This window comes from Herpailurus yagouaroundi, unplaced genomic scaffold (assembly GCF_014898765.1).
Source record: "Herpailurus yagouaroundi ecotype Mexico unplaced genomic scaffold, PumYag 217, whole genome shotgun sequence".
In the NCBI taxonomy this organism is placed as follows: domain Eukaryota; kingdom Metazoa; phylum Chordata; class Mammalia; order Carnivora; family Felidae; genus Herpailurus; species Herpailurus yagouaroundi.
In genome coordinates, this window is record NW_024412448.1 from 5,405,667 (window position 1) to 5,431,414 (window position 25,748).

General features: G+C 61.3%; 2 protein-coding genes across 3 annotated transcripts in view; both read right to left on the minus strand.

The window, feature by feature from the left end:
- The window catches only part of FAAP100 (FA core complex associated protein 100), an 11,131-nt gene extending 1,760 nt beyond the window's left edge, over positions 1-9,371 (minus strand). Inside the window, exons 1-9 of the mRNA XM_040456781.1 lie at positions 9,154-9,371; positions 8,695-8,813; positions 6,902-7,860; positions 5,621-5,777; positions 3,990-4,762; positions 3,756-3,892; positions 2,401-2,517; positions 384-470; positions 6-97 (exon numbers count right to left, since the gene is read on the minus strand). Of these exons, the coding sequence (XP_040312715.1) occupies positions 6-97; positions 384-470; positions 2,401-2,517; positions 3,756-3,892; positions 3,990-4,762; positions 5,621-5,777; positions 6,902-7,860; positions 8,695-8,813; positions 9,154-9,318 (2,606 nt within the window). The 5' untranslated portion in view covers positions 9,319-9,371. The remainder of the gene's footprint in view (positions 1-5; positions 98-383; positions 471-2,400; positions 2,518-3,755; positions 3,893-3,989; positions 4,763-5,620; positions 5,778-6,901; positions 7,861-8,694; positions 8,814-9,153) is intronic.
- Positions 9,372-12,001: 2,630 nt separating this feature from the next.
- Positions 12,002-25,748, minus strand: part of NPLOC4 (NPL4 homolog, ubiquitin recognition factor) — a 66,153-nt gene continuing 52,406 nt past the window's right edge. For both annotated transcript variants that reach the window (XM_040456663.1, XM_040456662.1), the window contains exons 13-17: positions 22,445-22,516; positions 19,152-19,247; positions 17,984-18,100; positions 16,336-16,438; positions 12,002-14,343 (exon numbers count right to left, since the gene is read on the minus strand). In XM_040456663.1, the coding sequence (XP_040312597.1) occupies positions 14,186-14,343; positions 16,336-16,438; positions 17,984-18,100; positions 19,152-19,247; positions 22,445-22,516 (546 nt within the window). In that variant the 3' untranslated portion in view covers positions 12,002-14,185. The remainder of the gene's footprint in view (positions 14,344-16,335; positions 16,439-17,983; positions 18,101-19,151; positions 19,248-22,444; positions 22,517-25,748) is intronic.

Sequence of the window (25,748 nt, forward strand, 5' to 3'; positions counted from 1 at the left end):
GGTACACCTGCAGGAGCCGCTCCGCCGTGGTCCGTGAGCTGGCCTCATCGTCTGTGCTCAGCCGGTCCCGCAGGGTCTGCACCTCCCGCAGCAGCGTCTGCGGGGTGGGGAGGGGGGAAGGGGCGGCACTCAGACTCCCCACCTCCCTGCTGGGCACGGCCCCCGCCCCTCTGGGGGAGGCCCATCCTACTTGGGAGGACAGTCCCCACTCCCCAGGTGGCGGGAGGAGCCCCCGTCCCGACCCTTGACCCTCGGGCTGTGAGTCGGGGCAGGCTCCACTGTGCTGGGGACACCTGAGGCCCTGTGCATGTCCCCAGAGGAGCCCAGCCAGGTCCCGCGCTTGCTGGCCAGGCTGGGGGGGAGGCCCAGATGAGGGACCTCACCTCGTGGTTGACCTGGATCTGGTGGAGATACTGAACACGGAGGTCGGGTGGGCTGGAGCTCTGGGCAGCCTGTTCCACAACCATCCTCTGGTGGGGGGACAAGGGACAGGTGGTTGGAGAGGACACTTCCCACCTCCCATCTGGAGGGGGTGCCTGGGGCCCCATCACCTCCGAGGGGCCCTCTGCATGGTCTGCTGCAGCCCCAGCAGGTTACTTGGAAGGAACGTCCTTCTCGCTCCCCGTTCCTCTGCTGCCCACTCCCTCCCTCGTCCTCACAGAGCCCTTCTCTCCTCCTTGGTGTCAGGACTGGCGCCAGCTGCTGCCCTCGCGGGGGCCACCCAACCTGCCCCATTTGCTTTCTGGGGAAACCCAGGCAGCTCCTGGGAGCTCAGATCCAAGCCCCCAGACAGGCTCGGGCGGCGAGGCCCCACCAGCCTCTGCAGCAGCCGCTGCAGGAAGACCATGGCGCGGGGGGGGGGGGGGGGGGGGGGGCGGCGACCGTTACATGGACCATGGTGTCAGCTGACAGGACAGACCGTGGCCTGCAGTCCGCCTGAATGTTCCTATCAAGGGAGCGTCTGCAGCTCCCTGTTAGGAGCCAAACCTGCCCCCAGCAGCTCAGCACATGACTGTCCTCTGAGCTGTGGTCTTTGCCAACGAACAAGGGAAGAGGAGGCCACGTGGGTGGGCCCTAAACCAACGTGAGCGGCGTCCTTGTAAGAAGCGTGCAGACGTGCACAGAGGACAGCCGTGGAAAGACACAGGAGAACACGGCTGTCTGTGCACCACGGAGAGGCCTCAGCCTCCAGCACGCAATTCCTGCCGTTCGTGCCCAGGCTGTGGTTGTCGTGGCACCTGGACACGAACGTCCCCTCCCTGCCAGTGGTCGGGTCAGCACGCTCCTTCCCGAGTGCCACGTTAAGCGTCAACCTCCTGGCTGCCGTGCTCGGCATGTCTGGAGACGGCCTGGCAGGAGCGAGAGGACGGTCGAAGAGGCCCCTCTCTGGGCACAGGGAACAAGAACCGATCCGGGGACTGGTGTCCCCACCAGGCCCACACCCCTCTGACAGCTCGACACACTCAGGACTAGATCCCTGAGCCACACGTGCCACGGTGGGCACATGTGCCATCAGTGTTGCGTGGGGGGGACCGCTGGGGTCACAGGCTCCTAAGTAGCACCCACCTGCCTGGGCTGGTGAGGGCTCCTGGCTCCCCAGGGTGCACTGGAGAGTCTAGACCACCACCACTCAGGTCCTCGTCAAAGCCTAAATGCCAAGACCGCGGGTTCTCCGATTCCCAGGTCTGGGATGGGGCCTGGGAATGTGCTCTGGTAAGTTCCAGGGGGAGGCTGGTTCCAGAGCCATACCGCAGAGCTGTCACCATCGGCCGACGGTTACCACCGCAGACCCCTCTATGACTGTCAAGGCCTCGTTCAGAACAGGTGGGAGGAGATAGGCCGGCCAACCTCGGAGCCAGAGCTCTGTCCCGCCAAGGGCACCAGGTGGCAGGTTTCATCTGGAACCCGAGGACAGCAATGTGACAGCTCATCCCATGCCAGGTGGCAAAACGGGCCCCAAAGGCGTGTGAGAGGTTGGCCGTCACTCCTGCTTTCTTGGCAGAGATGTGGAGGCTCAGAGCGTAGGCACCTTGTCCAAGGACCCACGTTCGGGGCATCTCGCCAGGGCACGGCCTCTCGGCACAGCCAGGCAAGTTGGGAGGCCTGCACGTGAGCGTGACAGGTAGCACACGGACCCTCCTCTTTTGACGCAGTGCCCACGTGGGTTCGCGGACGCGCTGGGGGGCCGCCGGCACACCAGATGGCGGTGCGTTACTGAAGTGCCATCGGCAAAGCTGCCCTACTCACCCCTCAGCTGCCCATAGCTCACCTGCACGACACAAACACGCACAAGCAAAGAGGAGGAAGGATCGTCCTGCAACACCCACGCAGGCAGCCACGGTCCGCCACAGTCCCCTGTTCCCACCACCGCACTCCGACCTCCTGAGCGAGCCCATGTACCTGTAGACGCCCAATGACAGCATGGTGTGCCTGGCACAGATTGGCCAGAGAGGAGCTCTCCACTTGGATCTCCACGGCCTGCATGGGCCCTGCCGCGCACAGGTGGGTCACTGTCACCTGCAAAGCACGAGGAGCCTCGCTGTCCACGCACCGCCCTGCCCCACCCCGAGGGCAACTCTCAGAGGGCCCCAACTCCCCAGTCTGGGCCGCCCCTCTGCAGCCTGGAAGCGGAGAGGTGCGGGAGGGCTCCCGGGCCTGGGCCTCCCCACCTGCTAACTTGTACCTGAGAGCCCGCCACCTGCACCCGACCAGCAGCATCCCGTTGGGAACTGCCGTCCAGAAGGCATCCCGCTCCCGTGGGACAGACACTCACGGCTCCCGTGGGACGGACTACAGCCACGGCACTCACTCTACAATGCAGTGACTCTGTGCCCACTCCACCGTGGACAGCCCACACCGGGCGTCCCGGGTCACCCGGCAGCAAGGTCAGGGTTTCAGAAGTGAAACTGGGAGGGGACTGGGTGCCCAAAGTCAGCCAAGTGCCCCCAGGAAGTTCTGGGCACACTGAGCTCAGGGTGAAGCCCCAGCACAGCACGGGCAGGCCGGAGGCCAGGACGCGCTGCCTCGCTCCCCATGCAGGACCCAACGGCCCAGGGGCGGAGCCACTGTCCTGGAAGTTCTTCCTTCTGCAGCCTGGGGATGTGCTGGGGTTGCGAGTGCTCACCAGGTCGACTACCCGGCCCTTCCCACCACCTGGGGAGCCACCGTCAGGGCCCGGAATCGGCCCAGGGATGCGCCAACCCAGGCACGCCGATCTGGCCTGAAAGGCTGTGCAGTGGGCGGCCCGCCACCTCAGGGACAGGTGTCTTGGCCGCCTGGGCCACTCCGTGAGCCTCCAACGCTGGACTGTGAGAGTCTGCTGGACGCAACCCCAGGCCTGCCACCGGGGAGCATCTTGGGAAGGAAAGTGTGTGCGAGAAGCGTGCTGGCAGTTGGTTCCGAGGTCTCAGCGCCCCTGTAGGGCAGGGGTTTGGTGGTTCGGGGCCTGGGGTCGGTGGGGTCCCGGAGTACACACTGTCGCCAAGCAATGCTGGGGCACCTGGCCACGAATTCCAGCAGTGCGTGGGCCCGTCCCCACAGGGGCCTGAAACGCGAGGTCCACGCTGCCACTGGCCCCGCGAAGGCTGTTCCGGCACAAGCGTGCGTTGGGTGGTGCACGTCAGAAACCTCCGGAAGGTTGGGCCCAATACCCTGATTCCTCTCAAGCAGCCCAGAGATGCTGTGGGCTCTCAGACGCCGCTCTGAAAACCACCACTATCGACACGACTTCCCCAGAGAGCTGACCCCTGGCTTGCCTCTCGGACGACAAGGTGGAGGTCAGTGCCATCGGGGGCCACTCCCCGGACGGAGGACAGCAGCCGGGCCCTCACGACGTCCAGGGCGCTGTTCTCGGCAAGCAGCCACTGCAGGGTGGTACAGCCCAGGGACACGCCTGGCGGAGAGAGGCACCGCAGGGAGCTCGCACAGGTCCTGGAAGAGGCGGGAGCCCCGCGTCGACAGGCAGGAGCCGGGCCGTCAGCGACACCAACCTGGCCGACCGTCCCCCAGGGCGGCCCTCAGAAGCCCTGCTGACACCTTGATGGTGGCCACCGACGGGGGCAGGAACTTGGCCTGCAGGGAAGCGGGTCCGTCCGGCTCACTGCCCGGCCCGAGGCGCGCTCCCAAGAAGGTGTCCACGGGGTCGCCGGCGGGGCTGCGCGGGCTGGGGGCCTGCGTGGGGGGCGCGGCCAGTCCGGGAAAGCGCAGGCACTGCAGCACGTCCACGGTGTGCTCGCTCAGGGGCAGGCAGACGCCGTCTTGCTCAGGCAACGTGTCGGGGGGGCACCCTTCCAAGGAGGGGTCCTCGGGAGAGTCTGGGGGGGCGAGGGCCCCGCCCACAACCTCCCTGAGGCTGTAGTGGAGCGCACAGGACACCGTCACAGGCAGGTCCGGCGCGCCGTCCTCGCCGGGACCCAGGGGCAGCGTCACCTCCCGCCGGTCGCCGGGGCCCAGCCGGTCCACGGGGATGGCGTAGGTGGTGGCCGAGCCGGCCGAGTCTGGGGCTGAGGCGCGGGAGCGGGTTCGCACCTGCACACACCAAGTCCAGCCCCGGTCCAGCCTGAAGCTGCTGCCGTTCTGTAGCCGGCAGGTGGCCGTCAGCACGTCCTGCAGCTGCGCGCGGCTCCAGGCGGTGGCAGTGGTACACGAGATGGGCCCGGGGCCCTCGCGGCTCGCCAGCAGGACGCAGCTCACGTTCACGGCTTCGTTGAGGCACACGAGGGCCCGGTTGCGCTGGTCAACTGCCTTCTTCAGAGAAGACACCCTGGAAAGGACGAACACGGCACCTCGGGGGCGGGCGAGGAAGCACGGGGGCGGGTGCCGCGTCCCCTCCTCCCGGCCCGGAAGACACCAGGACCCGGCCGGCCCCGTGACGTGTGTCCAGAGAGGAGCGAGGGCCTGCCTCAGGGCGGTTCGCCGGCCCCACCCCTACTGGAGCCCTTTCGAAGGTGCCCCTGGCTGTCTAACTGAAGCCCGGCTCTCGGGCAGCGGGGCCACAGGGGACAGAGGCTGAAGCTGACGGAACCCCACTCAGCGGGCCCGGCCTAGTCCACCGGGCTCATGGCCACGGCCAACCTCGTCGGGGCCACATGGGCCAGGTGGTGCCACAGCAGGGGTGGCCTCTCCGCTGCGTTCCCGGCTGCGTCCTGAGCTGGCCCCCCTGCTCCTCCGCAGCAGTGCGGTGACAGCCCAGGGGACGGCAGGCGCTGTGGAACGGCCTTAAGTGACAAGGCCCGGAGCCTACAGACCGTCACCCCGGGCCACGCAGAAAGGTGGGTCAGAGGACGAAGCTGCTGGGGCCTTTGTTGAGACGGGGGGGGGGGGGGGCCTGAGACCTCTGAGGAGAGGGGACCCCTGGGGGAGAGCTGAGGCGTCGGCACAGAGAGTCTCCCCGATGGCAGGGAAGACGCGCGAGCAGGGCCCAGGACGCGGCGGACGTCCCTCCCGACCTCCGGGATGGGACAGGACGTGGCATCTGGGGCTCTCGCTGGGGTCAGGGGCAAAGCGACAGGCCTGGCCCGAACCGCCACCGCCACCCAGGATGTCGTCCCCCCCAAAGGATACCAACCCCCAAGGACACGGCACGGGCCTCCACCGGACGACAGGCAGCCCAGCCGCTCACCTCTCAGAGACGGTGCCGATTCCAGAGAGCAGCTCCTTAATTTTCCGGCCGGCGTTCACCACTGTCGCTCTGGTGGGGCAGGGCGCCTCGGAGCTCAGGTCCAGGCTACAGGTCATCAGGCGGCCCCTGGCAGACAGGGCCAGGAGCCTGGTGCCACCTGAGGATGGGCACCCACGGGGCCCGGTCAACAGGCGAGAAGGGGCAAATGGCTGGAGGCACGGGACAGACGTGGCCAGAAGCCAGGACCCAGGCGAGAGAGGGGGGTCCCGGCGACGGCCCTGAAGAGATGCCGGATGACCAAAGCGCCCTGGATGTGGACCGGGGGGCAGAGCCACTGCCCACATCCACCTCACGCACGTGGCAGGCGGGCCACCGAGTCAGCCCGGTGCGGCTCTACCTTCGACGGGCCACGCAAGGCAGAGGTGCCTCCAGACCGAAGGGTGCCGCACAAGCCCCTCGTCCTCACTCCGCACTCGCCGGGGCCTCCCCAGAAGGCTGCTCTCTCTAGCACCCGTTCCGTCCCCTCCCGCACCCCCGGGCTCCTGGGGAGCCGCCAGGAGACAGGCTCCACCTCCTGCGACTTGGCCGCTGGTCCCCCAAGCCCAATGCCGCGGAGGCCCCGAGCCCCGGCCCGAGCTGCAGCAGCCAGAAGAGCGAGGCACCGAGCACGCCCAGGCCGAGCCGCTGCTGGGCGCAGCCATCCACGCGACCCCCTCCCTGCGGTACGGACACCGGTGAGTTCCGTCCACACTGGCGCCACGGGCCCCGTGCACCACGTTAACCAGAGCGCACGCTTTGCTAGCCGCGGCGCCGGGCCGACACGGCAAAAAGCCTCTGCGGCTCTATCTGGGCAAAACACAGGGGCAGGGTTCCGGGATGCCGCCCGCACCAGGGCACAGGAGGCTGGCCGGCAGGCCACACGGGAAGCAGGGCAGGCGCCTCCCACCTTCAAAAAACACCACCTGCCCCTCCTTGGGCCACCCACCGCAGGAGACCCGTAGGTCACCCAGGTGCAGACCCTACCCGGGGCGAGCGGCCGGCTGCCGCCGCGGCCCCCGCAGGCCACACACGACCAGACACCCCGTGACCCAAAGGAAAACAAGTACCGACCCCCAGGCTACCCCAGGCAAGGAAACACCTGCCTGTCAGGTTTGCGAAAGGCGCGAAGGAGACGGAGAGGGGAGGACGGGCCAGGTCGCAGGAGAGAAGACAGCCACACGGAAAATTCCACCCCCCGCCACGAGAGGCTCCGGTTTTCCAGGTTTAAACAGCTGCTCGTACCTTCAGGCACCTCGGACAACACGGAGAGCGTGACGACGCCGCACACGCTTAAGCTGGCTGGACACAGCAGAGAGGGCAGGCTTCCCGGGCCCCTGTCAGGCTGCACGGGGTCCTGGGGGGCACCTCCCCGAGCCAGGTCCACGACACAGAGGTCCGAGGGGGTGCCGTGGTACACACGGCTGCCTCCGCCACAGGCTGCACACAGCACAGGCCCTGGGAGCCGGTACTCCTGCAGCTCCGGCACCAGATCCCCCGCCTCGTCCCAGCTGGCCTTGACGGCCAGCACCCGGCCGTGGCGACCCAGCGCCACTAGGCAGTCTGGGTATGTGTCCTCCACGTTCTCGCCCGAGGACTCTGTCCTCAACGCTCCGATGGAAACAACGGGTTCCTCCAGGTGATGGAGAATCTTGACAAGGGCCTTTGGGTCACCAGGGGCCAACCTGGAGGTGACCAGGGTCTTCAAGACCACACAGCAGAGCTGGCCATCAGGGAGACCACAGAGGATCACAGGTGATTCCAAGAGGGAGGCGTCAACTCCAAAGAGCAGCCCAAAGAGGGCCCGTTCCAGCGTGAAGCCCCCAGAGCCCGGCATACGGCCACACAGCCCGCTGCAGCCCGGTGGTGACACACAGCACAGCACTGGGAGGAAGTGGGGGGCTGTGGGCTCCCCAAGGCTCCCAGGCAGAGGGCTGGAAGTGGACAACTCCACCTCGCCGATCTGGCCTGGGGGCCTGGCGTCCTCCCCTGGACGGTGACACCGAAACAGCTGTACCTTCCACCGGGCAGGGCCCTGTGCCAGAGTGACCAGTATGTCATCGAGCACAACGAAAGCACACAGTGTGGCGTCAGGGAGGATGCAGGCATCTGGGTCCACGGGGATCACGGGGCAAGGGGGCTCGCCGTCCTCACTGTCCTCATCATTCTTGTCGCTGTCATCCCCGTCATCCTGGCTCACAGACCTTCAAGAACCAGGGGACTGTTGGTCAGAACGTTCATAAGCTCTCTTCCCAACAAACCGCCAGCGAGCACACGGGGCACAGAGTCTCCACGGGGAGTGACCTTGGTGAGGGGGTGACAGCCCCTCAGCAGTGGGCAGAAGGCCCCCCAGGGAGCGGCTGGTCTGCCCCACTACCTCCCACCTGCCCGCGGACTGTTCTGACCAGTCACCCAGGGACACATGCGACGGGATGTATCCAGGCTTCCAGAAACGGGATGCCAAAGGAAAATTCTCATCAGTGCACAACCATAAGAGCCCCCGGGGCCTAGGCTCTGAATCGCGGCCCCCACCTTTTTAAGTCCTAAACCAGCAACGAGCAGCTGCCTGCGTCCAGGCTCTGCACTGGTACCTGGCTGAGGCCTAACTCCTCAACATCGGTCCCCCCCAACTGACTCAGGGTTCAGGGTGCCTTGGCTGTGACTGCTAACCACAGGGGCCCACCTAAAAAGTGTGTCACAGCAGAGGGGACGGGGTCCTACCTCAGGCTGCACACTCTACAGCCTAGACCTCATTTAGTAAGGGTTCTCCTCCAGCAGGAGCCTGCTAGAGAATGTAGACGCTGGGGGCTGGGGGCACCCAAGACTTCAGAGCCGGCCCCGGGGCCCGGCAGCCCTACAGGGCTGGTGGGTGCTCACTCTGAACCTAATCCAGGGGGCAAGCAGAAGGTACAGGTCGCAGCAGGCACAGAAGCGTGTTTCAGAAGACAGAGTAGGGAGGCCACGGTCCCAGACAACCACAGTCCACCTGAGACCATGTCAGCCTCCGCCATGAGGGCTGCCCAGTGACCCCTCTTCACCTGCTCGCCTGGTCCAACGACACGCAGTAGACGCCTTTCTGGGCGCACAACACGTAGAGCACCCCGCCGAGGGCCGAGAGCTCCAGGTGCCACACCCGACCAGGAAACCTGAAGACGGCCTGGACATCGGAGGGAAAGCGGCGTCAGGCCGGCCGCGAGAAGGACCGAGGGGAGGCGGAGAGCGGCACCCAGTCCTTACACAAGCTCCTCAAAAGCGCCGGCCCCTCGCAGAGAACCAGGACCCCCCACGTCCAAGTCTCCTCACCCTCGGAACCCTGTCCCCTCGCCCCGCCCCCTCGCCCCGGGTGGCCTGTCCCCCATGTCCTCCCCCGACCCCGGGCTCCAGACACCCGATTCCTCCCCGCATTCCCCGTCCGGGACCCCCGCCAACCCCTCCGCCCGAGAGCCCACCACCACTCCCCGCCCCTCCCGGGCCCGAGGTCCCCGCCCGGCGCTCACGGTCAGCAGATTCCCCTCCTGGTCGTAGACGTAGACGAGCTCGCTCCCGGTGGACACGAAGATCTCGGCGCCGCGGCACAGCACGCGGGGCTTGCCCGCCGCCAGGCCCCCGAGCGGGCAGCGGAAGCCCGCCAAGTACTGGACCCGCGGCGCGAAGCCGGCCATGGTGCCGGCGGAGGCTCGGGGGGCGGGGCGCTTTACGGCCGCCCACGTGGCGGCGCGACCTCCGCCGTAAAGCGGTCCGGGCGGGGGCGGGGCCCGGGGGCGGGGGCGGGGCCCGGGGGCGGGGGCGGCTCCGCGCCGGGTGCCGGGTCCCAGTTTGGGTGGCAGGCTGGGAGGCCCCGCCCCTGCGAGGAAACTAGTGGGCACAGCGGTTTGGCAAAGGGCCCGCGTGTGTAAAGCCAAACGCGGGGAACCCCAGGGAATCCCGCCCGTGCGCCGCGCGGCCTCAGGCGCCCTCGAAGCGGGGAACGCCGCGGCACCTCCCACGCCGGTGCGGTGCCTCGGGGCTGGTCGGCCGGGACCGAAGTCGCGTCGCGCCTCCCCTGTACGCCGTGGAGCCAGGCAGGGGCCGGAACCCCGGGGAGGGGGTGGGGGGGCCGGGGCCAGCGTACCGCCTCCTCTGGGCAGACGGTCCACTCCTAAAGCGATTTTGTGGGGTTCCGGGGAGCGGTTGGACTTCTTGGAGGAGTCCAGGGCTCCCGCAGCCCGGGCGTTCCAGGCCCGAGGACGGGTCACCTCCCTCTGAGCCCACCCCAACCCCAGGGTTTGAGCTAAACATGGACAGAGGTGCCCCTCCCTCCGATCCTGGCCACGAGTTGTTCAGGGTGTGTATTAGTTTGGCTGGACAATGGGGGCAAAGGATCATGAAGAGGAGGGTATGGCTAACCAGAAATCGGTTTGGGGTGAAGTGAAGCCAGGGCGAGACCCCTCTCATCCCCACCACCCTGGCTGCCCGTCTCTCTCCCCACATTCCCTGGGGCTTTGGAAGTGCTCACCAGAGAAGAGCCAAGAGCTCTCCTCTGGATGAGTCAGGAGGCCCAGAGAGTCCCTGAAAGGTGCCTGCAGACGGGAAGGTCAAATACGTGCCACTCCTTGCCAACGGGAAAATCTCCAAGGTCAGAGACCCAGGAGTGAGCGAGGCATCTGCGGGGTGCAGCCTAGCACAGTACGTTGAAGGGGCCAGCTGCCAACTGATCCCCGGGCGTGGAAGTTAAACTGACATCACCGAGGCTGCCGTGTCTGCCAAAATGCACAACCGGTAGCAGTTCTAATTGGCCTTGCTGAGGCGCCCCCCCCCCCCCCACCGCCCCGCCCCGGGCAGCGGACAGCCACCGCTCCACGGTTTCCGGGTGCTGGGTTGAACACAACGTGAACATGACCCTTGCAGTCTGTCGTTCGCCCTTTTTGAAGTTCGCCCAGGTGAAGTCTGGGCTGGAAAGAGATCACCGCCTGAGCTGAAGTTGGACTGAGCCACCCAGGTGCCCCATAAGCCTTCATAATTGGAAAGTGGAGGCAGGCTCCTTTCCTGTGCCCGGGGCCCAAGGCCTGTCTGCCAGTCTGACCACTATTCCTCTTGAACTACCCGCTCATATTAACTCCCATCCCAGTCCTCCCAGGCTGTTCCCCAACACCGAGGAGCTGTCCTAGAGAAAATGAGCACATGGGGAAGTGGATCTAGGAGGTGGGTTGAGCTGGGCAGGCCTTCCCGCACCCTGCCCAGGTCTGGCCTGGACGGCCAAACCCTTGGGTGGCCAGGACAACCCTGCAGGCGCTGTTGGGCCAGGTCACTCCTCTGTCCCTCTCCCTCTGCTCAGGAGGCCTAGCAGGATCCTGGCCCCAAGCCGGGGAAGCCCACACTGTGATGTGAGGATTTATGAGCAATAATAAACAAAAATGAGCAAAATATAAAGTGCTGACCCCTGGAGTTTACAGACACGAACATAGGGCTGAAGGCCAGCAGCCTCTCGTGGGTGTGCAAGGTGCACGCTCCCGCCAGTGCTCTCTGTGCCAAATCTGGGGGCAGTTCAATCTTCCTAAGGTCAAATGACACTGCCAGCCTGGGGGGCGAATCCCTGGTGTGTGCACGGCAGCAGCAGGCCCTGTTGGGCCCCCTCACAGGCAGCACGTCCCCTCTGCTTGGTTTCCTGAGGTGGGGGTGGCTCCCCTCAGATCCAACAAGTGCAGCATTCTGAGGCGCACCAAGGGCCGGGTATGGCAGTGACCCCAACTCGGAGGCCGTGGTTGGGAGTGTGAACCGCATGCTGCTTGGAGCAGCCAGGCCCAGAGGCACCTAGGGCCCCCCGACGTCAGCAGGTGCCGTTTTCTATATACTTGTCCAGGGTTTTCTATATACTTGTCCAGGGTTGAGTCATGTGGCCCAAGGACTGGGTGGTGCAGAAAGGTGTGTGTGTGTGAAGGCGGGCACCTGAACCCCAAGAGGGAGTGCCTCCTGGCCGCCGTCATGCGACAATTCAGGACAGGCAGCCTGTCACCTCCCGGCTTGACACCCCTACACCTGTGCAGTGGAGGGGCTTCCAGACTGCGTCCTTCACCTGCTGCCTGACACCAGCACCTGTCCCCAGACGGAGAGACCTGGGAGCAGCCACATGGCTGACAGGCAGGGAAGCGCCCGAGGGAGGCCAGGCTCTCCTCTTCCACCGGATGACACACCACAAGTCAGTGCCGGGGAGCCCGGGCAGGGGAGAGGGCTCCATACGAGGTCAGTGACGTGCAGAGAAAAGTGAAGTCACGCAACAGGAAGCAGACTCCGACACAACCTGCAGACAGAAGCTCGACGCGCAGGGAGAGGCCTCGGGGCCCGGGATGACAAATGGGGAGCCCAAGAGTCGCTTCAGGCGTTTTATTAGTTTCCCGGCAGGGCCGGAGTCCAGGTAACGCTAACGCAAACCCAACTGACGCCCACCTGTAAGCCCCAAGCGGAGCTGGAGCGTGAGCACCAGGAGCGGACCAGTCAGAGGAGGCCGGGGCGGCCAGCTGTGTGCACCTGGGCGGGGGAGCACGCGGTCACCCCTCGCCTGGTGACGAGAGAGGGTGTGTGCGCACAAGGGCAAGGAGGATGCAGGCGGGGCCGGGGGACCCTCCCCTGGGCAAGAGGAGGTGGCTGCACTGCCCACGGCCAAGGCCTCTGGCAGGGCGCCCCCCCCCCCCCCCCCCCGCATGCTGAGCTGAGTCTATCTATTTGGACGATGAAGTAAAGTGCGTTACTGAACAAAGAGTGACTTGAAACCAGAAGCAGAGAAATCACAACACTTTTCCTTCAGCTCAGAGACAGAAGGAAACGAGTTCTGCATCTGCCAGAGCTTCAGAGTGAGGAGACTGTTGGCTGAAGAGAGACGGAGAGCAGCAGGTGGGTGAAGGCGACACCAGGAGAACCGGCGGGGGCGGGCCCGGGAGACGCACAGGCTGAGCACAGGGTCCCCCGCAGCCTCGCGTCGGATCACAGCGGCCAGACGACACGGGGCCACGCTGGCGGGGACTCTGTGGTTCAGGCCGGCCGCTCCGCACCTCTCCCGCCACCCCCCACCCCCAACCGATGGCTCTGAGGCCAGACCCACCCCAGCTGGCCCCTGGCCTGGAGAGCAGACAAGTCTCGTGTGCCCCATGCCCGGCGGACTCGGAGGTTCCGGGCGCAGCCCTTGCCACAAAAGCAGCCAACACGCAGAGAACGGGGCTCTCTGTCCCCAGTGCCACGGGTAAGGGAGGGTCACACAGGCCCACCTCCGACCCCCAGGGCAGAGACATGAAGTCCTCAGCACGGTCTGCGTCCGGGCCGGCCTCTCGTGGGCATCGTGCAGCGAAGAGACGTGGCCGGCATTAAGGCAAAGAGGCATCAGGGTGCCGCCCACAGGTCCCCGGGGACCCCAGAGCACACATGCAAGGTCTCGACCTCGACCTCCGGCAGCGGCCCTCCCTACAGGCCGGCCCCTGCTCTCTCACGCAGGCCTGCCGCAACGGCCACACGCCACGCAGGCGGCTGGGGGCCGGCAGGGCGGTGGGGGGAGACGGTGTACAGGGCAAAGCCGGTCCTGGACAACCCAGCTTGCCCCACGCAGGCCTGGTCCGAGGCCTCGGGGAGGGGGAGGGGCGGGGTGGGTGGGGGGAGGCGATCCTCGGCGGAACCACCGCCACCCTCCTGCTGGTCCACCGAGTCCGCAGCTGTGGCGGCTGTGTGGCTTGGCAGAAGAATCTCAGGCACTGAGGTTTACTTCCAAGAACTGACTGTGGGTTCCCGTCCACCCTCGCCCACCCTGGCCTGCCCTGTGCCCACTCCCAGGGACTCGGTATGGGAGGGCAGGAAGTGGAAACTAGTCTCTCTCACTCCCCTTTTATGTTATTTTTACCTTAAAAAGAAATAAATAAAAGTCTTCCGGGCAGAAATTACTGATAACTGTTATTACAACCAACGCAGACTTTAAAAAGCCCCACCTGGATGTCTGGCGAGAGCGAGAAGGGTGGGCAGCAAACTAAGCCGCAGATCAAGCAAACGGTGGGTCGGCAAGCCCGGTCCTGCTCACGTTCCGCCAGACGGCGGCTGCTGGCAGGGGAGGAAGAGGCCTCACGGGCAAGGTCTGCCTAGAGCGACAGGTACGGCGGCCACCGAAAACTCCCAACCGGAACCACGGGAGGGCAAGAACAAAAAGCATCCAAAGGGAAGGGAAGAGAAAGCCGGATGGTGGCAGTAAGGCCTCGGCGTCCCTCCCAACCCCAGGTGACGATTCCGAGGCGCCCGGGGCCTTCCACCACCTCGGAGGCTGGCGCGGGGCGTCTGGGGGGTGGGGGGGGACCACCGTGCCGCTCTGCTAGGAGGCTGCTGCCGGCCCGCAGAGCGCCAGGCTGGCTCTCCCTCCACGAAAGCCTGGTGCTGAGAAGCTTCGTGGGTCGGAGACCCCAGGGCAGCCCCCCCTGCCCCGCCCTTCAGGGTTGCCCACCGCGGGGCGACGGTTGCAATGATCCCGGCTGCAGAGAGAGGCTGCGGTGGGCCGAGTCCTGCCAGCAGGGGCCGGGGGCCCTAGGTCCTAGGGAGGCTACACATCTCGCAGTGGCCGGTGCCCGGCTGGTTCATGAAGGTGCAATGCTGACAGGCCCACATGGCGGCCGTGGCAGCGTGCGTGGAGCCGCCCACGGCTCCATACTCCTGGAGGCCTGGAAGCTGCACTCCGACCGTGCCTGTGGGGGGGAGAGAAACGGCCACTCGTCGTGGTTCGTCGGTAGCGGGTGGGGCGTGGAGGGCCGCCCCAGCCGCCCCAGAGCTCTCCTGCACCGCCCCCAGAGCAAATGGGGGCTCGCAAAGAAAGCACTACAGGTAGGGACGGCCTGGGTGCCAGGACCCCCGCTGCGAGTCCCCTGCTCGCACACAGAACCCCGCTAAATACACGACACCGTTGCCCGCAGAACCCGAAGCCGTCACCCGTGACCAACTCCACCCCACCGCCACCCTCCTCGTGTGCCGTGTCCATGGCGCCCTCCTTCCTCCTGCTGCGTGTGGGCTCTTTGTGAGAACACCGGTGCTGGCTACCCACTTCCCTGGTGATGGCCATCTGGGTCGTTGACAGTTCCGAACCGTTATCAACAAAACTGCCATCAACATGCTTGCACGCACCTCCGCGTGGGCCTGTGTTTTCACGTCTCGGGTGAAAACCTAGGAGCGGGCTCGCCGGATCCCAGAGGAAGTGACCGTTTACAAAACGTGGCCAGACGGCTTTCCCGTCCTCACCAGCGTGGGCGAACTCGCGAGCACGTAACACTGCCAGTTTCTCGTCTCAGCCACTCTGCCGAATGGGTAACGGTCTCTTGTTTATTGCACTTTGCGTTTCCCTGACGACTAACGATGGTGACCGTCGCCATTACCTCTTTTTGTGAAATGTCTCGCCCGGTTGTTGTGTTTTTAAATTCGAGTATAGGTGACGTACAACTTTCTATTAGTTTGGGTGCCCAACATGGTGACTCGACGGTCCTGAAAGTTACCCAGTGCTCCCCCCACGTTATCACAACATCCCTGACTGTTCCCCGTGCTGTGCTGGTCAACCCCGTGCCCGGTCTCTCTGGGCATTCCTGGGCTGACGCTGAGGGCCCCGGAATATTCAAGCTGTTGCCATCCGCATTCCCGTGTGAAGGATTCAAACGGAACGGTGCCGGCGTGGGGGCCACGGGTACCAGAGACTTGCACCAGGGGCTGAGCGCCGCTGGCTGGCACCAGACCGCCGTTCTCCTGAGGACACGAGGCTGCAGGCCTACGTTTTCGGGAATTTGGTGGGGAGACCTTGTCCTCTGCCTCAGAATACGCGAGCAGTGTTTCAGAATGCCAGGGCAAGAGTAAAGGCACGTGGAGCCGGCCGCGTTACTGGTCCGTCAGAATCGTATAGGAAAAAACCTGACGAGCAGCGCAGCACAACAAATACTAGGCCCTTCGGGTCCCTGATCCCCCGGGGACCTTAGCATCAAGAGAGAACAAGAACTCTCCATCTGGGTGCCCTCACAGTGGAGACTCCACTGGCTCTAAGATCTACCCACTGCACTGAGCAAACGCTACAGGCGCCCCCCATGTGGATTTGCCAAGCCGTGTGAAGAGGGCATTCCAGAGCTTCTCAAAGCCACAGGGCAAAGGGCTGCACCGCGGCCACCACTCTCAGTGCTCGGCCGGACGGGTCGGCCACAGCGTAGCACCTGCCCGGAAGGAACCACAGACGGAAGGCTCTTCCTGGGCAGCGTACCGAGTCAGGTTCCGAGACACAGATCCCCACATTCTCTTCGGAACACTTTCCCTCCTTATCCATCGAGAAAGTTCGGAGGACCAGCAGAAAGAAGGGGAAAAAGAAAAGGCTGAGACCAAAGGTTTCTGGCCTTTCAGCACTTACGTGAATGTGAGGTTTCTGTTTATCTAAAATACGGGCTTTCGAATTGCTCCTAAGACGCTGGACGCTTAGCAGATCCCCCATATACGTGTGGGTGCGTGCACGGAACTGTATCCCAACGATCTGGGTGACCTTTACAGCACGCACGTTACAGCAACGAGAAGGGCCGTGCTCGTGTGATGGCCCATGACACCTGTCGGGGCGCGCCGGGGGGTCCAGCTCCCAGGACATAGCAGCTTTGCCTGGGCTCCAGTGCTAGGAGTGGGAGAGCAGGACCCTCGGGACCGAGGAAAGGGAGGACACTTACTGCAGAGCTGCTCGATGGTGGCCCACTGTTCAGATTTCTTCCACGTCTGCGCGAGCTCCTCATTTCTGGTCCTCACAGCCTCCAGCAACAAGCTGATGCTGTCCTGCAAGAACCCAAAACCGAAGGCTCCAACTGGCTTTGCCTATGGTGGACACACTCCGCTTAATAAGCTGCTTATTAACCGTGTGTTGGGAAACATCAAGACACCCTTCAAAGGGAATGTAAAAAACCTCACAGGCCGTCACCATGAAACATAGTACCACACACCTAGGTCTATACATCTACATGCTGAATTTTAGTGCTAAAATTTAAGTTCTTCCCAAATAGCCCTAACGTGCTGCTCTCTGTCCTAAGCCAACCAGCGCTCTCAGCCACCGGACACTGAAGCTCACATTCCTTTCCCTGAGGGCCCAGATGCACAGACAGGCGCCTGTGGTCGTGGGGTCCACCCTCCACCCTCACGCTTCTCCCTGGAGGCTCTCTACCTTCTCAACCAAGTCTGTAAAAATGCTCTCTAGATCCCAGGCCTCCAGGGTCAACGTGCAGAGAATTAAAATAGTTTATACATTGAGAATCTATAAGAAAGCTTTAGGGGCTCTCAGGAGCTCCCCGGAAAAATGTTTTCCAGCAGGTGACCGCCAAACAGTACGTGTTTACTGGCGAGGAGGCCGTGGTGTGAAGAGCCCAGGCTTTCGTCACCTGTCCAACCGGATCGGCAGTGGCTACACTTGGGGCCGGGGGGCCACTCTCTGGGTTTAACAAGGCAGGCAAAGAAAGCCAGTGGGGAGTCTCGGGGTGCCTGATATCAAATACCAGAAGTGGGCAGTTCGGGGACAAAATACAGACACAAGATAAACCCAGCAGGACCCAAGAACGGCTCTAGGCCACCTGACATAGGAGAACAGTGGGGAGGGAGGGGCATCTCCTCTCCTCTCTGTCACCTGCAGGGAATGTGTTGAGCCAGTGGCTCAGAAAGAACTCGTCCCCCTCTCTCTGGTGTTTCCTTGGGTCTCCGACAGAAAGGCGGCACAAAATAAGTAGGGGCCTCCTGGCTGGACCCACTGACCACCGCCTACCGCCCCCTATCCCCGCAATGCTCAGATGGCAGCAGTGTCGGTGACAGACGCCCTCTTCTCCCTGACGACATGCCTTAAAAATGCCAACTATGCAGCTGTGCACTCAGGGTCTGGACGATGGCCAACCTTCTGGGCCTAGGCGATAAAACCAAAGCTGATTCAGGAGGAGGCGAGAGATCAGTAAGAAGCAGAGGCTAGGATTCCAAAACCGTTAGGACAGAAATTACGTAAATGGTTGATCTCTAAATCTCCACGCTAGAGGACACGGAGCTCACTATTCTCTGCCTCCCACGGGATTATAACAAACGAAGCTGTCCTCCATCATGGGGGGGCAGACACTTAAAACAAGTTGTTTCAGTGCAAATGCTTCGTGTCAAAAATCCATCATTCTACCGGCAAGCCCCTTGTGAAAAGCCACCGCCCGCAGGACGTTAAGAGGGACTGCGACCCGGCTTCCCAGCCACGCTCTGGCTTGAGAGGAAAAGCAGCGTCTCTTTATAGCCAATCCCACCCGAGGACCACAAAGCCAGGCCCTCGGCGGGCGGGCGCGCACACACAGGCCGGGCCCGTACCTGCAGAGGCATGACTTCATTGGTGACCAGAAAGAGCAGGAGATGGAAATCCGAGATGGTGTCCAGGAACACGGAGGAAGTATTCTGGGACAGGTAGGTGGCCAGACTGTGGAAGTCCTAGAGTGGTGAGGCAGAAGGACGCAGTGAACGGGAGCATGCTGTGGCCACCCCACTGCCCAGACAGCTGTCCGTCTCCGCCTGGGCCACGGCCGAATGCAGGGTGCGGACACACACCTCTCCCATCTCGTTCTACAGCCACCGACGGGGACCCAGGCATAGGGACGCACGTGGCCGTGGCACAGGCTGTGGCCCTCGGCACACGTGACCCATCGAGGGACGTGCAAGGGAGCACGTTTATAAAGCTGACCCAGCTGGGAGACGCGTTCAAAAAAAGACACGTCCAAGTGGAGTGGGCTGCGGGAAGGGCCCACTTCAGGGCGAGACGACTGGTCTGTGCTCCCTGTGCAGCCGCGCTGTTGACTGGGGCAGCGTGACTGCAACGAGGAGTAACTATGTGTGCGAGTTGGGGGGATTATGAGACGCTGCGCCTTCGGCAAAACTCAAAACAGTTCAAGAGAGCCACCCGGTAAGTGGCTCTGCACCGCTACAAGCGGCCCGGGTCCCCGCACAGACAGATGCACCTAGGAACACACGTGTCCCGGACCATCCGTGTGGCAGCACGAGGCAGCTTCAGCAATTCTGCACGGCCTCCGCTGTGCCTCAGAGGAGGGGTCACCGCGCAGGACGTGGCGGGAAGCCCAGGCGGCCGGGCCGCCCGAGGCCCACACGGCAGGATGACAGAGCAAAGAGAGACATCTCCACAAAGACGGGACGCTGGTCAACAAACAAATGACACAAAAGTTGTTGGGAGAGGACACAAGTGATGAACAGATCTGGGGAAAAAAAGAAGTCAGCCGACCACGGCTCTTCGGCAGATCCACAGGCCTGGGGTCTCCGAGGATTTGCCTTTGTGGGGATTCATCAACCCCACTCCAGAGAGGGTGTCACGGTGACCAACAGTGTCTCGAAAAAGGTCCCAGCTTGTGGTTTTGCCGTAAGAATCAATCGGGAGAGTGTAAAAGCTTGGTACTTTCTGGGAAGACGACACTGACACCAGATAAACAAGCGGCAGTTACTTTAAATTATGTTTGTAAAGAAAAGAGCTTACCTGTGTCTCACCCAACACGTCCCGGTTCTCAATAGGAAACGGATTTTGCGAAATAGAAAAAGTATAAACTGGATCCTTGGGGAAAGTTGTTGTGATCTAATGAACAAAAACACAAAGCCACGATCACGCGTGTGCCAACGGGTGAGGGCGGCCCTCAGGTGCCACAAGCAGCGCCGATCCCGACGCCCTCCCCGAGCTCCGAGTCCCTCACGGCCGCGGAGGCCCGGCTGCTCCACGCTGGACGCAGCGGTTACCCGCTAACGACACGCCTGAGTGAAACCCCTGATGCTCAGGACTCTGGGAAGCAAACCGAAGAATCGTTTTTGATGATTTCTAGGATCATGCCATCTGTGGGTGGTTTCTGTAAGCCGACGATAAGCCAGAGGGTGCGCCGTGGGAGCACAACGGACGAGGCTGGGAGAACTCTCAGGGGCAGCCCGCGACGGTCTGAGAGGCGCAGTGACCTCCAGAGAGCCCGCGGCACCACTGCAGGGGGTCAGGACACGTCCAGGCCGCAAGGGAGCCGCTGCTCAGCCCTGAGGCGCGGCGCACGGCGATCCCGCTCCCCCTCAGACGGGCTGGAGTCAAGAACGTGTGTCCAGGGGGGAGCCTAAACTCTTCATTTGGCTCAGACGTGCTTTCCTAACAACAGAGAGCGTTTTAAATCCAGCACACAATCGACAGACACTACAGGACAGTGGTAAATGTGCAACAATCGATACAAATAGTTTTCACTCCTCTGGGCAGATGCTCCCCCGCCCCAAAGTGCCACATTGTGGCTGACGCAGCTTTTCCTCTGCAACGTGACACCAGCGGCAGCGGATTACACCTCGTCCAGATTCAGAGCAGCTATTCTGGTTCCTTCGGGACTATTTCTCGAGGAGGAAAGTGTTGTTCTGGTCTGTTTTCTGCATCGGCGAAGGCAGCGGGCTGTCTGGGGCTGGCCCGGGATGTGCTGTGACTGTGCCAGCAGGCTCAAGGACAAGCTGAGCCGGCAGCAGCATCTGAGACCAGAGCCCTGACGGTCTTGAAGATTTTAGTTTACTCTTTAAAACAATTTTTTAAAGTTTATGAATTTATTTTAGTAAAGAAAGAGCGTGAGCCAGCAGGGGAGGGGCAGAGAAAGGAGAGAGAGAGAGAGAGAGAGAGAGAGAGGAAGAGAGTGAGTCCCAAGCAGGCTCCACTCCTCGTTGTGGGGTTCCATCTCATGACCACGCAACTGTGACCTGAGCCAAAATCCAGAGTCAGGTGCTCAACCGAGTGAGCCGCCCAGGCACCCCAACTGAACAATTTGTTGATTTTTACTTTTATTTTTGTTTATTTTTAAATGTTTATTTTTGAGAGAGAGAGGACGTGCATGAAAGCAGGTGGGGGGCACAGAGAGAGGGGGACGAGGGATCTGAAGTCGGCTCTGCGCTGACAGCAGCGAGCCCGACGCGGGGCTCGAACTGATGAACCTCGACATCATGACCTAAACTGAAGTTGGATGCTTAACCGACTGAGCCACCCAGGCGCCCCATTTAAAGATGTTATTTTTACGTAATTTCAGCACCCAATGTGAGGCTTAAACTCACAACCCTAAGGTTAAGAGCCACACACTCTACCGACTGAGCCAGGCTGGCACCCAGCCCACTCATCTTTTACTGACGAGAGCATGCAGCCGTGTGGACTCCAGCCCCGGGGCCACGTACTGGCTGTGTGGCCTGTCAGCTGCGGACAGATCCTAGGCCTCACTCTGTCCCTCTGCAAGACAAAGACAGCCCCGAGTGCCTACAGTCACCAAGGTTCAGACACGCAAGCCTGCATTATTAGTCTCAGCCTCTGTCCTTGCTGCAGAGACAAAGGTCTGTGGACTGTGCAGTGCTCTCCCTTCGGGAGGCAGAGACAGTGGTGGGCCAGCACAACAGGGCACCTCCCAGGCCACGGATGTGGAATTAAGAGAGGTCTGTGCTGGACTTGTAACCTCCCCTTAGAGCACGGCCGAACCAAAGCGCCCTAGGCGGTCTGTGAATATCTCAGACACCGGAGAGGGGTGCGGTGAGCCCAGCACCTCGTCTCCTGTTTCAGTGCCCCCCACCCAGCCAGCTTCAGGTCATCTGGCCAATGCCCGGCCGCCTCCACAGCACATCCACGGCATTCCGGGTAGCGAGGCCCATCCCTCCTCTTGCGTGACATTAGTGGCCCGGTCACGAGGTTTGAGGACATCAGACAAGCCTGGTCGGGCGTGGGGCTGGAGATGGCCGTCTGGTCTGGACACCTGCTCTCAAGGGACTGTTCCAGCCTCCCTCCACAAGAACAGAGAGCTCAGGTGTCTCAGGGCGCAATGTTCCCTTACAACCAAGCTCACTGACAGAGCACACTAAGCAAGAACTCGGTTCTTTTCTAAAAGGAAAGGGGTGGGGAGGCCACGGGGAGGGGAGACCTCAGAAAGCTGGCTTTAAATCATGCCGACCCCTCCTAAGTGTATGTTCCATCAATCTGTTTTCATCTTAATTACACCCTAGGTAGTCTAACAAACAGATGCCTTTACGGCCTAGGTAATAAATATGTTCTCGGGAGCTGTCAATTGGAATGGAGCACCGGTGGGCTTGGCTCACGGGGACCTGCTGCTCCAAATGCAATGATATTTTACAGCCTGAATCACATGCCCTTCCTGAGTCCAAACACGGCCGAAGAGATCCTGGCCGGAAGCAGTCAGGAAACGAGCCGCTGCCCATCCCCTTGGGACGGAGCTGGCTGCTACAGATGCCTCGGGCACTGGAGCCCTCTGTGGCGCTCTGGCTGGGGGCCACACCTCCCGCAAGGAGGGGAGCCTGGATGGTGGAGCCAGCTGCCTCCTTGGCTCCTGGAGCTCTGCCCAGGAGAGCACCCGCCGACTCACCCGAGGACAGTCACAGCCGTGTGCCCCCGGGACTGACTCAGGTGAGGCGGCCCACCGCGAGCCCGGCCTGGCAGCCGCACCGTCACCAGCACAGCACCGAGCACACCGAGCACAGAGCCACGCCGGGCTGGCTGGCTGATCTCCAGAGGCCGCCTGGCCAGGTCGCTGGTCCAGGGTTGCATTTTTGTCAGGGAGAGGTAAACCCTAAGTTGTTTTTAAGGAAGTAAAAAAACAAGCTAGAAGAAAACCCCCGTAAAGTCACCAGCTTTTCGGGGATGACAGGAGCTCAGGGATTCACACGCTTTCTGGGTGGCTGTCCCGGGCCAGGTAGAGGGGCGACTGTCCACGCCGCAGCCGCCACTGAACGCAACCCCCACCCAGCAGTCCGGGGGGGTGGACGACGCACACTTACGTCTATGATCAGATACTCCACGGGAAGGGGCCGGGCCAGCTGGGTGATCTCATTGCCAAACTTGTCTATGTCCTGAAACGGGAAACAAAAGCGAGAGGTGTGAGCAAGGGTTTGCTGACCAGTGACACGGCTGGCCTCTCACAGGCTTGTCTTACCTGGTCAATGGCCACAATTCTTGTGGAGTATGTAAAAAGGAGAGGAAGATGTGCATGTTTTTGTCCTGCATCTGCCTCTGTTATGATGGCCACAACATGAAGGAGCAGCCGTGTTCTTGGTTAACAGGGTGTCTCCACTGGGAGAGCGTTTTCCAGCACCCCCCCCCCCACACACACCAGGCCCGGCACTCGCTGCCCCTTGCAGGACGCATGGCCCGGGCCCCTGCCCGCAGGCCCCACCTGCACCTCTCTGTCCCGCACAAGCACTCCCCAACCTCGGGACTGAGTGCTAGCTCCTAACAACCCCCCTCACACCCTCCTCTGAAATCCCCACTTCATCCTGTACGTTAATAAAATAAATACGTACGCAAATGAGCACACGTACACACAAATATGCAGACATGGAAAACCCCCGCCACCAATCTGTCAGAGTCTAAACTTGTTCTGCTTTGTCAGATGCACAGAACATAAAGTTTAATTATGGGGAAAAACGGCCAGCATATGTTCATTAATCATAAAATGACAATTATATCTGATTTATGTCAAACATGCTGAGTTCAAACAGAGCTCTAGAAATAAATTCATAAGAACCAACACTTTTCATTAAAGATTCTGTGAGAGGGGATCATATTTTCTATCTAAATCATCACTTAACATCATATAAATCATTCTCTGAGTCATATATAAATTATATACCCATAACTTCCAATTATGAGGACTTACATAAAAGTTTACACTTATTAAAGCTCTCAAACCTGAAGGGAAGCCAAGCAGGTCCCCATGGAGGGGCTCCCCCTGCAGGATGATGCAGGGCCACCCCGGCACACGGGCACCTTCCCAGGGACGTCAGAGGTGTGCACCTTCTCTCCAGACAACCCACGTCGGTGGTTCCTAAGTCGAACCAGGCTTATCACCCTAATGGCAAGACCAGGGATCCCATTTGGCCCAGATCCTGTTTTTTAGAAACTAAAATTTCTCATCTGCAATACGTCTCAGTTTATCTAGTCTTTCCCTCCCTTCCTTCCAGTCACGATGTAAGAGAGCTGCCCGCCAGCACCTGCCCCTCGGCTCTCCCAGAAAATGGTCCAAACAGCTTGAACCAGCTAGCTATCCAGGGAGCATTAGCACCCGTCAAAGGACACAATCCCGAAAACAACACACCGCTTTATCTGTCTGCCTTCCTTTGAAGTCGGAGTGACTTCCTACTGAATTCGGGGAAGAGTCACTTGTCCTGCCACGTGCCAGGTGGCTACCCTGGGCTCGTCTGTGCAGCAGTCAGGTTGGGCCCCGCTTTCTGTGGCCCTGCCGGCTTCACAGGGGCAGCTGGAGACAGGAGACTGCTGAGCGGGTCCTGGGGCCCCAGAGGCGGTGCTTTCTCGACGGAGGAGATATGGTAGGAGGTGGGAATCAAACCCAATCAAACTAAATCACCATTTCCAAAAATACGCGCTTTGCCCCTACAAGAAAGAACCTGCAACAACTCATCCATAATTAGCCCATCTGGAATTCATCTTCAAATCTAATTAAGCTCTAATATGCAGAAACATTCCTCCAGCACCTGTTCGCTTTAATCTCCCCCTCTAGGGATTTTTCTTGTTAAATGCCCCTCTCTCCTTTTTCTGTGTCGTGCTATTCTCTTTCAAATTTAACTACCCAACTGTACCTTTCTGCTCCCCAAGAAAATAAAGGTGTTGCATCCCCCTCTGTTCCCCGGGGCTGGGGGAAAACGGGTAACTTCTCTCTCTCCCACATGCCTCCCTGCTGATGTCTTTGCCAGCCAGCCCCCAGTCCTCTGCCGCATCTCAAAAGCAATTACTTTTTATGGGCGCCGGCGGATGTCGGGCTGAGGGAGGAGGGCCTCTCAATTCCCGGGTCAGCAGTCAACAAAGCATCGGCGGTTCCTCGTCCGAGGGGGGCGAGCCTCCGAGAGGCAGGGGCCGAGGTCCCCAGCACCCCCCCACCGGCAACGACCATGAGCATAGACCGCGGCACCGTAGCTGTGACATCACAGAGGAGTCCGGGCATCTCTGTCCTTGTGCCAGGAAAAGGGCAAACTCCACTGACCGGGCGGAACCACCTTGCTTTGGAAAAGGCGAATGGAATCCTTGACGTACTGCTTTCCTCTTTATTTTATGTTTTAAAGTTTATTTGGTTTCGAGAGACAGAGGAAGAGCACGAACAGGAGAGGGACAGAGAGAGAGAGGGAGAGAGAATCCCAGGCAGGCTCCGTGCTGTCAGCGCACAGCCTGATGTGGGACCCGAACGCACGAACCAAGAGATCGTGACCTGAGCCGCAATCAAGAGTCAGACCCTTAACGGGCTGAGCCACCCAGGCGCCCCTTTTTTTAAGTTTACTCCTATTTTGCTTTTCTCTTTGAAGAACTGGCAAGATCTCAGGACAAACTTTCTCCAAGAATCACCGTCTAGGAAACCGTCTCGCTGATAACCACCTGCAGACTGTCTGTCAGATGCAGACACAACCAGTCGCCGGCATGTATTAGGCGCTGGTAGCCTACAGTCCAGGCTAGATACCGCGTGCACACAACCCCTGGGTCCCCAGCGCATGATGAGGACACGAAGGGCTACCAAGGTGAGTTAACCTGCCCAAGATCTAACGGCTGGGAGGGGTGGAGGGGGTCAGAGACCCGGTCCATCCATAGCAGAATTCATCTCTGCATCAGAACTTGGCGATCTCCGCTCAACAACGCGATGGTGCCGTGAGGTCGCGCACTCCAACCCTACTCCTCCCCTCGTGGGGACCTTGTGGCCACAGACCCTGGTCCTGACAGCAGATTCGAATGAAAGCCTAGCTTGGAGATTTCAGGTACCACAAAATCCTTCTTCTGAGACTGGACATTATGCTAGTATGTTGTTCAGAATCTCTTCTCTTTTTGGCAATTTCTTGATTAATTGCTAAGTTTTCCTAAATAACGTTGGTAGCAAATGTAATCTCTTGTAATTAAAACATTTTGGAAGGGTGCCTGGGTGGCTAAGTCGGTTGGACGTCTGACTCTGGCTGAAGTCATGATCTCACAGTTCGTGGGTTCAAGCCTTGTGTCGGGCTCTGTGCTGACAGCTCAGAGCCTGGAGCCCGTTTCAGATCCTGTGTCTCCCTCTCTCTCTGCCCCTTCCCCATGCGTGCTCACTCT